The following is a 14,695-nucleotide window of genomic DNA, read 5'->3' as shown; positions in this document are numbered from 1 at the left end:
GTGTGTGTGTGTGTGTGTGTGTGTGTGTGTGTGTGTGTGTGTATAAATGCCTTCCTTCCATACACTCTGTCTCTTTTTTTAAACAGAAATACATAAACAAACCTGTGCTCTTGTGCATCCCTCCAGCACTGTTTGTTGAAGCCTTTAATAAGCCTTCAAGTGTGTGTGTCCATTGGCCACTCTGTATGTAGGTGTGTGTTTACATGACTAAATTATGAGTGTGTGTGTGTGTGTATGGATGTGTAGAAGATTGGACATCCTTTTATACAAACCAGGTAATGTTTTTTATCCTCCTCCTCTCTTCTTTACTTTACTCCTTTCTCTCTCCTGGACTGAGTTTCCGTCAGAGGAACAAGTGATAGCGCACCCACCTCTTCCCTCTCCTCCCGCCACTCCTCTCCTCCCTCCCCTTCCTGCTCCACTCAGGATCTCTCTCTCTCTCTCTCTTTCTCTCTCTGCCTCTGTGAAAGCATTCCACTCCGTCTCGATCGCTTTTCTCCTTCTTTTCTGTCGTTCAGTGGCTGCATGAAAGGAGCGCCGTGTGGTCACAGGCAGGGCTGGCGGAGGAAGTCAAAGCCGAGGTAGGCGCTCCCTCACTCCTCTTCTCTCCCTCCATCTCTCTTCGTCTCATCTTCAGGGAGTGGCAGCTCTCAGATTGGAAACATTGCCCACAGAACTGCTTGATGTGATTATCTTTTTATTTATTTATTTATTTTTAAATCAGCCTCTTTTCTTACAAGAAGTTGTTCTCCAGCCATGCCTCCTCGCCTCTCCCGTTTGACGTCTTACTTTTTCAAACCTTCAATTTCTTTCGTAGTGTTAACGATGCCGTCTCTTATCTTTACCTCTGTTGCACTTTGTTTACCTCTCTTTTTCTCATTCAGTCTCTTCAGTCTCTCCCTCTGTCTGCCTCCGAGTGAAGTGCGGCACACGGCGCTGTGCATCTGTTGCGTGTCATTTTGTGCCTGCCTATCAGATTTCCCATAATGCTCCCATGTTGTTCTTAATTGCATTGCCTATATTCTCAAATCCTTTCATCTGCCTTTGTGTTGAGGCTGTTTTCAATCAAACTTAGAAGGATTATTTGTACTTTAAAACACTGAAGAAAAGCTTTAGTGACGCATTACAAACACAGCCAGTCTAATTTATGTTCTGTTCTTTTTCAATAAACCTTGTTTTGGATTTTATCTGTGAAACKTGGAGATTGCTTACTTTGTGAGATTCTGTTTTCTATAATTTAACTCTCTTGTCTGAGCCAGATGTTTCTGTTGGCTTAGATGTGTATAAAAAAAAGTGCAGAAAAGTTGGAAGCCAGTCGGCTGGATTTAGGCCACTTTTTGGTTGTCAGTTTTACTCTCCGATAGTTCAGTAAAAGTATTTCTGTAGAGTCGTTTTGCTGATAAAAACAACCATTTTGTCTTGTCATTCACCACCCTTTGTTTCTCCATCACCACCCCACCTTTATATGATTAATGTAAGATTATCTCCCTTTTTTTCCTGGTTTCTCTCATGCTGTGTTCCTCCTCGCTCCCCTCCTGCTACTTTTTTTACTTTCTCCTGTTTATCTGTACAAAACCTCCTTTTTCCAGCCTTCACCACCTCACCCCCACTGTCCTCCCTCCTGCAGGTTGTAAAATGGATTCTCTTCAGTCGGAGTCACCAGGGGAAGGGCAGAAAGCGGAAGAGACCAGAGCCCAAGGTGAACTACAAAGAGGTAGGCACTCGTCAGCATTAAGTCCTTTATCTCCACTTCTTACCCTCGGATGTGCCCCCTCTTTCCTCTGGAAGCCTCTTTAGRTCTTGTGGGGGMTTTTTTTAGGCAAAAGCTGCTGTAATTTTTGAGCTTTGCAGTAATTTTGTTTGTCGGACAACACATTTATCTCTGTTGATGTGTTGTGTCTGCGAGGCCAGACCGCCCCGCACTTTTAAGTCTGTGTTTATGTCGTGTCCTCTCCCAACATCTTTAACCTTTTAAGAACTTGTGTACATCACATACTGTGCGCCTGTGGCAATGYACAAACTGTAAATGCTTTCTTTTTCTTTTTTTCTGGAGGAGGCCACCATTGAGCTTCAAAACTTGATCTTCATCTTCCCTTTTATTTRCACACATCCTCCTATGAATTTAATGCTAATCGCTAAATAAAAAGGTAGAAACGATGACAAAAATCTAGAAAAACAACAAAATTCATAGTTGTGCTTGCATGTGTTGAGTTAATTAGGAATCTCTGGAGACAGCTAATCCCCTCCACCCACTAATTGACACACACACTTGCACACGCCTGCATCACTAATGAAAGCACACTGATCTATGGGCCACAGAGGGCCAGAAGTCATTAGCCAGAGTAGAGCGGCTTTTATATATCACTCACAATATGCTCAGATGTTGTAAACTGTTGGAGGCCTTTCCAAACCCTCTCCTATTTTTTATCTCGCATTTTATCTCATGAATAAGTTAAGCAAGTACCCCTTAGTGTCATTAAATACAATTTAGCCAAGACAACGGCCTTCTTAGAYCTTTAAAGTTCTCTAGAAAACTTTGTACTTCAGCTTTGAGAACTTGTAATTTAGCAATATTAAGTTCATTTCTAGATATTTAAGCCACGTTTGAAATCCATTAAAACTTATAGAGGAATCTGATGAGATTACCTTAATTTCCAGGGAATAAAATACCAGAGCAGCCCCCGTCAATTCACCTGATACTCACTGTCTGGTGTTTTTTTTTTTTACTCACATACGCTTTACTTATAAGGGGCAGCTAAAGGGCCTCTTCCTGTGAGGAGGAGGAGGGGGAGGCAGAGCCAAAATCAGCCTCATGAAAGAATAGCCAATTACTGTCCACTTGGTCATACACAATAGTGAAAACGTGGAGGGAGGGGGCGACTGGACGGACGGATGGAGCGAGGGAGCGGTGTGATTGAGGGGCGGGGGGGTGTGGGAGGTCAACGTTTGAAGTTACACCATAAAAGCCATTCTGAAAGGAAACACGGAGAGATTCGCCCCCCACCCCACCCCGTCCTATCCTCTCCTCCCTCCCCTGCGGACCAGCCTTCTCCACTCTCCTCCTCTGCACCCCCCTCCTTTGTTTCTATGAACAGAGTGCCCCGTGGATGGACCAGGTGTATTTTATATTACTCCTTCATGTACTTCAAACACCCAGCGGCCCCGGTTCTGCTCAGCCCCTCCCCTCTGGATCTGCCTCCCCTCCCCTCATCTCCTCCTCCTCCTCCTCCTCCCATCCGCCAGCCTGTTGCAAGGTTATAAATCAATCAGCAGACTTGATCACCGAAGTCGAAGGGAGTGCGGTTAAAACYCAGAAGACACGAAGGTGGAACGGAGGAGGAGAAATGGTTTAAGTGAAACAGGGATGAAGAGATGAGTGGAGCATGAAATGATGTGGGTGAAATACATTWAAAAAAACACTTGATGCCAGGTCTGAGCAGCATTATGTATCTCAGATCAGTTCAGTCAATTTGAAATGGAYTTTATTTTTAATCCAAGAGAAGAAAGTAGCAAATAATTATTGAGAAAAGTAGAAATGACTGTAAAGAAGGGATAAAGAAATGGGAAGGTTCAATGTAAAGCTTTGATTTTGGAGCTGCGTATTGAAGCTAGTTTGACCAGAGGTGGATTCTTAAACTCACATGGCTTTGTTGTGAACGTAAACATAAAAGAGATGAGAGACGCTCACGAGACATGAAATAGAAACTGGTCAGGTGGTGTGATGATGGTTTAAAATAGGTGTGGAAATGTACGACTTGATGTGGAATTAGAGCATGTTCACAAACCTGTTGTAGACCCCCGCCCCCCTCCCCACAGAACAGCCAAGGTCTGCTCAATATTATGGAGCCAAAGTTTATTACCAACTTCCTCTCGTCTCAGTTTCTGTTTAACGTTATTAAATAATGAGCATCACAATGTGCACATCTGGCCTGTTTTTCCACTTGTGTGTGTACGAATGTAACGTGCGCGCGCTCGAGATAAGTGTGCGTGTTGTCCAGAGTGTGTGGAGAGGTCTGCAGAGGGATATTAGTCACGCCCGCATGGTAATGGGCCTCATTTTGCTCTCATTTTCAACTGCGGTCGCTGTAATGAGGGGGTCCATCTGCCCCTGCTGATCAGAGCAGGAAACCCTGTAGGGAAAAATTGTGAATAGCTGGAGTTTTCTTGGCCAACTGTTTTTGCTAATCGCACATGTTTCTGCTTCGTAAAGATGCTCGTTGAAAAGATGTTATATCAGTCAAATAGATTCCACATTAAACTGTGAAGAACGGGCATCACAATATGAGGTTCAGGTTTTCCCTGAAACCTCTCATTGTGCGGTCCAGGCCTYAGGGGAATGGGTGTAATGTTCTGCAGATGTAACAAAGTTCTCCACATACAATAGTCAAAATTTAAATACAAACTCAATAATACTGGACGAAGCTGAAATGTTACCGGAAAAAAGTCCCTCTTTAACTTTTTTTTATTAGAATACAGTTTATTCGACACGCTGCTTTTTGTGCAGATGTGATAAGGTTCTGTATGTGGAAGGTGTTTACACAGCTCCTGCCCTGGATAAACAAATTCCAGGAAATGTTGTAATCCAGAATTCTTGTCATTCCATCTTAAATTATTTTGTGCCACACTATTTATTTTATATTTATTTTTCAGTTTGACTTGAATTAATATTGCTTGGGCCTGCCACGTTTCCACCAGTCCACTGCAAAGTTTCTCAAAGTTAAAATTCACCGCAGCAGCTCGATTAAAAAATTTAGGTTTCCATATTTGCATCTAGATCGTTTTCCACCACACTGACGGATTTCAAGCCTTGTTGTGATAAATTGTGAACTGCAAACATATAATTATATACACTCAGCTACTACAGAGACTGTATAGGGAGGCACAGACACGCTCTGCCTCAGAACATGAACATCCTTCTGTGTGCCACAGATACAACAGAATAGGCAGGCAATGAGTCAGCTTCCATTTCCACGTTACTCCATCTCCTCATTTGCACCTACAAATGGGTAGACTGGCAATCGGCACCTTCCTGATCGATAGCATGAGTTCCTGTGCAATCGGCTGCTGGTTTAGGGAAGCGTCCTGCGTTGAAACTCAAGTTTCATACTCATTTCTTATCTCTTAAAACAGACAAGGTTACAGATTACGCAGATCAGGAGTAAATCTCACAGAATTCATCAGTAGCTGGTTTCTGTTTAAGTGGCTAAAGATAGAAATGTGATGTCCAGGTTAGACAGCAAATTTAGTGCCTTTTTTAAGCCGGGAAAAGAAAAATCCTTTTGACAAACGTTTTTGCCCCAAGGTCCATTTAGTGACTGTTGTGGAGCTTTTGTGTTTACCCAGCTGTCGCTCCATTGTGGCTAATTTTCATTTTTGAGCAGGGTGTTCAGATCAAAAGCTTTAAAGCAGRTACTTAATGGACCCTGCAGGGCTGGTGTGCCACAGGGACATAAATGCCAGCCTTTATTTTTAGGAGACAATGTAAAGCCTTAGAAAAACGAGCCGAGTTGGAGTGCTGACTGAAATCTCTTGTGTTGTAATGAGGTGTGATGTTGATGGTTGGACAGGGGAAGCGGCCGCCGTAACTGGAGCCACTGTGTCACGAAGMAAACAGGAGGGAGGGCTCGATCAAAAGCCTCTCCGTTAGGGTGGGGTTTGCAGGTGGCGCGCATTACTCAACTATAAATAGAGGGCAGGAAAGATGAGGAGGGGAGTGRAGAAATTGTTTCAGTCTGTTTTAAGATGTAACTAACAGATTGAAGTTTGCTTCTTTTGCTTTTAGTAATCAAGCTGGTCATAAAAAGGTTTAAGTAGCAAATTGCCCTATAGCATTTATTTCAGATCAGGCCTCATTAACCAAAACATACCAGTGTATTGTTGTTTTCCTGGCATCTTTTATGTTTTTTTTATTGTTCTCCTGAATAAGATGCCATTACTTTGATGTAGATTCAACCATGTTTGACCTGCGCCGTGTTTGACGAACTCGCATCTGTTTTTTCACCCATCTCTGTTTTAATCTCCAGTGCACTTTTTACTGTTTTATATTGTCATCTCCGCTTCCTTCTCCACTTCTCTTAATCTCTTGTGCTGCTTCCTCACTAACTCTGTCTCACTCTCTCTGTGTCTGTCTCTTACTGAGATTTATTGGCAATGAATCAGGGATGAGGGAGTATGCCGGAGGAGAGATGGGAACATTCAGGGAAATGGCTGTTTCCGGCCAGACTTTACATCAGGAGAGGAAATGGTAGGAAGAAAAAAATAAATAAATGTGTGTGTGTGCATTTCTTCATGAGTAGACCAACTGGGGATCAGCTAAAGGTCGCCCCAGGTGTCTCCGCAATCATCGGTAACAACCCTTTAATTGTCTTTAAATAAAATTCGAATTGACACAAATGACAGCACTTACAGATTGAGTGTGGAGTAGTCCTGCCTGGCTTTCAGCTAATGTTTAAATCTATAAAGGCTTTTTGAACACCGAGATAGGATTAAAAGGTTCAGCAATCATCAATTTTAAATCTTTTGCTACTGTTTGACTATGTGATTCCCTATTTTATCCCATTATCTGTTCAACTGGGAATATTTTCCGGTTTGCTTTTGAGGCTTTTATTCCAGTGAAAAACGATTTATATTGTTCAGCTGGTGGTTAAAGTGCTGTTCAGAACAGGTGCCGTCTGATAAACAGCTGGTTTGGAAAAATGTGTCTACGAAAACAAGGAAAATTAACCTGTGAGGCTCGATTCTGAAATAAGCTCTTCAAACCTCGCTGAATCTCAAACTTTGTTACGGCTGTGACCTTATGGCTGAGACCGTCTTCCCAGCAGGTGGACTCAGTTATGGGTGTAGGATGAGGAGTTCTGCAATGATCTGGAGGTTTTAAAAACAGATGTTTGGTTCTTCAGTCATCTGCTAAGGTTAACAACCAGGTCCTGACTTTTAAACTGAAAATGGTGCTATTAATAACTGGTTCTCTTCAGTAGAACCAACATATTTATAAYTATTTGCTTAGACAAAGAAAAAAAATGATATAAGATTTCATYCAGCTAATTAGAAAACTATCTGTGAGGCGCAGAGCCTTTGGAGTTCTAGAAACCATAAAAAAGATGTTTAGTTTAACCTCTTCTCCTATATTAAAAGCTACCATTGGTAAAAATACACCCCTTTGATAAAACTAAAGTTACTACAAAAAAAATCCAGCTCTGACACGTTCATCTAAATAAAACTAAARGAATTAATACCAAATCTTTGAACAAAATTCAATTCCCTTGTTCTAACTTAATTGGTGGTGTTTTGAGGCTTGTTGTTGTMGGAATTTAAGCATCAAACTCAGCTTCCACAGACTGACAGATTTTTTTTTTTTTTTCCGTTAACACACATCTGAACAGCAAATGTTGCATAACTTGCGATAATGAGGCTAAACACAAGTCCAAGGCTGATTGGTTGCAAGTTAACTTAAACCAGAAAGACCCACCAATAACCAGTTTCATCACAAAGAGAACTGAGCATTAAGAACAAAAACACGCAGACCAAATTACCACAAGATAATCTTTATTATTTTAAACTCTGTACCAGTTTACCACAAAGTGGGTCTTTGTCCAACATGACTTTTGTCTTTTCCATTGCTAAACGTACAATTACCAACATATACACACCAGAATATTCCACATATTAGACTGCCTTTAATAACATGCTTTAACAGGTAGTACTTGAATATTACTCCTACAGAACACAGGGATACAGAATCATGCGATTTAGAGGCGTATTCTTTTTTATTATTTATTTTTGATCTACAGTATGCTTTACCATACCCTGAATTATTTCTCTCTTCAAGTCTCCGATAAAACCAGTCTAATCAGCAATCAAAGATCCACACTAGATTAATGGATGGTTATATTCTCTTCATAGGAAAATAATGGGTTTTAATCACTGSTATAAACATATAAATTAAGTTTCAAAACATGTTTTGTTTATAAGTTTGATTTAGGGAGTCTGATTTTAGTTTGCAAGAGTGAACAGTGTCAAAAAAATAGAGACGAGTTTTAGAATTTTTTTTGAAATGATAAAAGAAACAACAAACGTATTTCTGCCAACAACAACAATTAAAAAATGGATTACTTCATTCTTTTGAGGACACTGAAACCTTCAAGGCCAAGAGCTTGTATAGATGGTAAGGTCTGGTGAAAACAAAGAACAAGAGGAAATCTAAAGACAAACAAGGAAAGGGTAGGTCCAGGACATCTAAAAAGTCAACAGAGCCGGAGCAAAACAACAGATCAATGAAAGTATCTTACTGGTTTAATCAATTCCTGCAGGAACTGTAGTGGAAAAAGTGCTGACTGAGAGGGACGTAATGTGTGGGAATCAAGGGATCAGTACGGCAAACAACTGCTGTTTGATTCACTGCTCTTTACATATCGATAAGCTGTTGATCCGACGGTACACGTCAGTGAACCCATGCGCGTCGCTTGTGTGACTGTGGAAATAAATAAATATTTAAAGATGCACATTTTGCTCTGGGACACACTTGATGTGCAGCTGTGCATTCRAAAAACCAACATTGTAACGGATAAAAAGACATTTTCACCTGTGATGCATTACTTAAAGGCAGAAAAAACTACTTTAAATGATTCATAAGAAACATCAGCCAATGATTTACTTGTGTAAGCTTTAAGCAGCTGTGTGTAATTGACTCATAAGTTATAAAGCTTCTTCTGTATGAGATGAATATGTCATGCTGTGATGTGACAGCATATGTCTGTACGACTTGAAAGTAAAAGCCGCAGTCTTGCTTGAAGTTGTGCCGATAGAGCGTGAAAACTGTTTCTTTTTTTTGTGACCAAAAGAAAAGTCAGACAAAGAAAATGAGATGAATGAAAATCAAAATTGATCAACGACGAGGCTTTGAGATGAGAGAATCTACATTCGCCGCTAGGAGGAGAGAAGATGGCTCTGTTTGTGCTGTGTTAATGTGGGAGAGATGGAAAAGAAAGTTAAAGGAAGAAGGCAGCGGTGTGTATTTGTCTCGTTTATCACTCACCAGCAGTTCTGTTTTCAGGGTCATTGGAAGCTCAGTGCCTGTCTCGTCTCGTCCAGGGACTCCCTGCTGCCTGTATGTGTTTGTAAATGAGGGGGTGTACACAGACGAGTGGAGGGGCGGTGGTGGGGGTAAAGATCCACCATTTGGGCTTTACAATGCTGGAAAGCTATTTCACAACAGACATAGCAGCATACCGTGGAAACAACACTTTATGAGAAACACACCCTCATGTTCATTCACGCACACAAACCCTTGTGCTATACTGGTGAGCTCTCAGTGGTATTCTGCTACATATTCTTTTGTGTTTTACAACTCCCTAAAAACCAAATTTCAGCCCAGAACTAGCCTTCTGGGTGTATTTCAACAAAAGGAAATCTGTGGGTTTAGTRGGGACGTCTAAAGCTCCAACTGGTTCTCATAAAGTTGGGCATAGGAACAGAAGGTGCATTCAGACCAAACATTTAAGGGCTCTCTGAGGGTTAAACGACAACTTACCATCATAGACTTTTACCCTGTTTGTATTCAAGCCACAAAAAGAAAGGTGAAAGGTTCTCAAAGACTTTTTTTGTTTGTTTTGCTTTCGTCTCTTAGCGCAGAGGTTCTCAAACTGGGGTCCACAAGAGGTATCTTGGGGGTCCTCAAAAAATTCCACTAAACTGTTAATTTGGTTTTTATTTTTAAAAATGCATGGAGAACAATGAACTAATAAAACAAATATAATAAACTTACTAAAAATACATATTCCCATGGCATTTAGGGATTGAAATGACAATAAATTCTTTTAAAACAGCATGGGGATTATTAGGGGGTCCCTGGAACTTTTTCACCCTTGTACGGGGTCCCCAGACCCAAATGGCTGGAGAACCCCTAGCGTAACAGTGGCAAACTTTTAAAGTACACATTGCTAAAAGTGACAATAAAAACGGGCACAATGATAACATCTTACTGTTTTTCTTTTTTGTAAGCGCAAAAATATGTTTGCTTTTATAGTACATACTGTTTGAGATCATCATAAGACTCTTTATTTTTTGTGTGTGCATGTTTTGTGACCCAATGTGTGGTCCCAATCATAACTTTTGGAATCAGTGACATGGCCAGCTGGTGGGTGGTAGATATGAGAAAATTTCTTCCTTATAAGTTCAAAGAAATTTAGGATTAACTGTTGCTTTATTATGCTTTTATAAGGTCAGTTGTAAGTCATTTTTCTTTTAGTGTTTTTATATAAAGTATGAATGAACAAAGAACTGTGTGTTCCTAAGTCACCTTTGTGTTTCAACCAAAACTACTCTCCTCGTCTGGTTGGGTTATTTCTTACATTAACTGTACATCTGCTCACAGATGCTTTTCCCTTTTGAAGCAAAAGTTTTTAACCTTAAGTGAGTGTTAAAAAAGTTTAAAAGCAGTTGTATGGTCTAATATTGGCCAAAAGTCCAAGCGTGGAAATAAAAGTGAAGAGCTGCAGCCGACATGATCTATAAAAAAATTCCCCTTAATCCAAACACACCTACACTCTCAAATCCAATATATGGCATCAAGTTATGTTWAAGATTTCCACAGGCAAGAGGTAGTTAGATACAGAGTGGCTTCTAAAGTCATTTGTCTGAAGTGGTCAAAAAGAACAAACACACACACACAAATGCTTTCTGATTCTCAGAAAGGTCTGAGTGTCATTAACGTGCAGCTGTGTTTGCCTTTCCAGCACACATGGAAAACACATCAGACGCAGAAAGAGAACAGGCTGCTGAATACGTCTGTAACAAAACGAACAAAAACAAGTAGCCCACTTTGTCGCTCACGCAGATCATTCATTTTAGCCCATTCAAACGGTTTCAAACATGGGGTGTAATGCGGTGCAATAAAAGCCAGCGTGGGGGTTGCCGTTTTAAAGCTGGTGGCAGTTCAGACACATATTAATGTATTGGAGAGTCATGGTCATTTTGGGTTGGGGCTGTAAAACGGAACGGGCTTTTTATTGCTGTGAAATGAATCAATAGTTTTTCACATAAAACCTGATTTAGGCGTCACCCTGTCGCTTTCGTAGGTACTGTACGTAATGTTGTGTCTGTGAGAGCTTGAGGCGGCTGCCTGTTGAGTGCTTTAACATCCATCTTTCCTGGTAATGACCAGGCAGGCTACAGCACCCGCAGACAGACAGAACACATTTAGTCTCATCAAAAGCACACACGTGGAAGTGCACACACAGGCTTGCACGCAAAGTAAAGGCAGCTGTATTATYGTACTCGACCCGCTGCAATTGAAAACATGTAATCAATATAAAAACCCAAAGATCAGACWGTGAGTGCTGAGGAAACCTGGTTTAGGAGACTTCCTCCTCTTTTGTTAGTGACTCATTTATGTAACTTTTTGTTCCAAAAGCAGCATCAGTTTGACTTTAGTTGCTTGTATTTAAAGAAACTTAATGGTCTGACTGCTTTTTTCCTGAATTGGTGCCAGAAATTAGTTTTGCAAATACATAAAATATGGACAGTTTATTTGTTTCATTACTTTAAACCTCAAATTGAAATTTATTTTAATAATAATTGACCTCTGAATTGACCCAAGAATTCAGCATAAAAAAGGTTAAAAACTGATAATTTTTAAAAACAAATACAGTTCTTTTCTGGTTTCTTTAACAAAAGGCTTTTAAAGCAGGAAGACATTCACAATTGAAAAGTTATAATAAATAAATTCTTTGCCTTGTTGCTTAAAAATAAAACCTTGGGTAAAAAGTTATAGTTTGGTCTATCTTAGATGTGAAAAGGTGACAATATTAATACGTGTTTTTATTGAGTTGGATTTTAAGTGGACTAAAACTGGCTGTAATTGGAAAATATTCTGAATCTGGCTGTTTTGAACTTGATTGGATTAAATAAAATGCATTGAACTTGTGTGCTAGTAATTGGATTTGATTTGAACCTGTTTGTTGTTTGGCTAAGCGTCCCAAGATTACTTTTGGTGTGAATTGGTGCTCATTAAAAAGAAAGATTGGAACATAACTGAACACAGTCTAAAACTTCAACATCAACAGGGATGGTCACTATTATTGCTCTTGCTTGAAATAAGTTCATCATAACTGACAACTAATGAAAACCCCAAATTCGGTATCTCAGAAAATTTGAATAACGTGAAAAGGTTCAATATTGAAGACATCTGGTGCCACACTTTAATCAGCTAATTAACTCAAAACACCCGTGAAGGCCTTTAAATGGTCTCAGTTTAGTTCTGTAGGCTACACAACCATGGAGAAGACTACTGACTTAGTTGTCCAAAAGACAACCATTGAGAGCGAGATACAAAGGGTCATTGCCAAAGAGGCTGGCTGGTTACAGAGCTCTGTGTCCAAGCACATTAATAGAGAGTTGAAGGGAAGGAAAAGATCTGGTAGGAAAAAGTGTACAAGCAATAGGGATAAACAAAACCTCTTCAACATGTGGGGAGATTCACAATGAGTGGGACTGCAGCTGGAGTCAGAGCTTCAAGAACCACCACACACAGATGTGTGAAGACCTGTTTTAGCTGTCGCACTCCTTGTGTCAAGCCACTCTTGAACAAGAGACAGGGTCAGAAGTGTCTCACCTGGGCTAAAGACAAAAAGGACAGGGCTGCTGCTGAGTGGTCCAAAGTTATGTTCTTTGATGAAAGTAAATTTGGAAATCAAGGTTCCAGAGTCTGGAGGAAGAGAGGAGAGACACAGAATCCACATTGCTTGAGGTCCAGTGTAAAGTTTCCACAGTCAGTGATGGTTTGGGGTGCCATGTCATCTGCTGGTGTTGGTCCATTGTGTTTTCTGAGGTCCAAGGTCAACACAGCCGTCTACCAGGAAGTTTTAGAGCACTTCATGCTTCCTGCTGCTGACCAACTTTATGCAGATGCAGATTTTATTTTCCAGCAGGACTTGGCTCCTGCACACAGTGCCAAAGCTACCAGTACCTCATTTAAGGACCATGGTATCCCTGTTTTTAATAGGCCAGCAAACTCACCTGACCTTAACCCCATAGAAAATCTATATGTATTGTGAAGAGGAAGATGTGATACACCAGACCCAACAATTCAGGAGAGCTGAAGGCCACTATCAGAGCAACCTGGGCTCTCATAACACCTGAGCAGTGCCACAGACTGATCGACTCCATGCCACGTTGCATTGCTGCAGTAATCCAGACAAAAGGAGCCCCAACTAAGTATTGAGTGCTGTACATGCTCATACTTTTCATGTTCATAGTTTTCAGATGGCCAACATTTCTAAAAAGTATGTTTTTGTATTGGTCTTAAGAAATATTTGAATTTTTTGAGATTCTGAATTTGGGGTTTTCATAAGTTGTCAGTCAAAATTAAAAGAAATAGCATTTGAAATATAGTCAGTGTGTAATGAATGAATATAATATACAAGTGTCACTTTTGGAATGGAATTACTGAAAAAAATAAACTTTTTCATGATATTCTAATTTTATGACCAACACCTGTATATTGGTTTGTGCAAAATCCTCACAGTAATTGTAACCTTTTACTAAAATTTTAAAGTACAAGTAGTGGACTTAAAAAATACACTATTTTCTTTAAAGTCTTGTGATTCTGCCCAGTAGATTCACACAGCAGTTCTAAATGTGTCCTGCTAAAGGAGACGAAGTGTCTCAACAAAGAGGTTAAACGACCCTTTTAGGAAGAAAATTCCTTCTGTGATGAACTTGTCAAGTCATATCTGAGGCACTGTTCTGTTCACGCTGTCAAGGGTGACAGCATACTGCAGACTAATAATCTTTATCTTTAGAAGGATCTGGTTCAGTCCAGTTTTAGGACAGCCAAGCAGATACATGAAGAAACCCAGCAGCCACACTGCAGGCTACAGTTTCTTCAAGTTCCTTAGTTTGATGGGGTAAAAAGAGGATTTTTTGTGCAATGGAAACATCATTTGAATTTCACTTTGTGCTATTTTCCCTAGATACTAGACCTTTTTACAGATTCATTGGCGTCATCTGACATTCTCTTTACCTAGTTTTTATTTGTTTGGTTGTTTTTGCCAGCACCTGAGTTGAATCAACCTGATAATTATCTTTAGTTCACACACTATACCTCAGTGAAATTTATAATTAAGCTAAAATTTGGTGTGGTAGTAGCTGACAGTTATTCACAAGCCTGAACAGATTATGCAAGATATCACAATATTGCATGAGGATGAATAAGGTTATTTTCAAGGTTTGACTAAAATGACTGCTTTGTAATTTCTTAAAGGGATCCATGATTAGTTGTAACATTATATGTTAATTAATAAACGTATTTTAACTGTAAAATAAAGACTGTAAAAATACTGTAGGCGGTTTAGTTTTTATAATTTTTAAACTAAAAGTTTACAAATATATTACACAGGCGGGGCCATTTTATTTACACACAAAGCATTCTGGGTAAATGATGACGTGGATACAGTAGGTCCTCGGTGCGAGGCTGCTAGTGAGCTATATCCACCCTGAAGGTTAATCTTGGACAATATCTGATGATCGATTCTTTTAAATGAAACCAGAGAGCGTTGACAGAGAGGAGAAGGTAGAAATGACTCAGCCTGTAACTGAAAATATAGATGGAGGACAACAGAGCTGCTTAGCTTAGCCTGTTAGCCTTTGTGCAAGCACTGACGCTGTATTGCCTTATATGTATTAGCTCGGTGCTAGC

At 40.1% G+C, this 14,695-nt stretch overlaps 1 protein-coding gene across 6 annotated transcripts in view; it reads left to right on the top strand.

Annotated features, from left to right (window-relative positions):
• Nucleotides 1–14,695, top strand: part of aopep (aminopeptidase O (putative)) — an 89,038-nt gene that overhangs the window by 44,371 nt on the left and 29,972 nt on the right. For 2 of the 6 annotated variants that reach the window (XM_014002686.1, XM_014002687.1), the window contains exons 9-10: nt 519–581; nt 1,590–1,714. In XM_014002686.1, coding sequence (XP_013858140.1) covers nt 519–581; nt 1,590–1,714 — 188 coding nt within the window. The other 4 variants (XM_014002682.1, XM_014002684.1, XM_014002683.1 and 1 more) reach the window with 4 other exon arrangements.

This window comes from Austrofundulus limnaeus, unplaced genomic scaffold (assembly GCF_001266775.1).
Source record: "Austrofundulus limnaeus strain Quisiro unplaced genomic scaffold, Austrofundulus_limnaeus-1.0 Scaffold14, whole genome shotgun sequence".
Taxonomy (NCBI): domain Eukaryota; kingdom Metazoa; phylum Chordata; class Actinopteri; order Cyprinodontiformes; family Rivulidae; genus Austrofundulus; species Austrofundulus limnaeus.
Note: the sequence above shows the minus strand (reverse complement) of the source record. Positions and strands in the feature narration are given on the sequence as shown.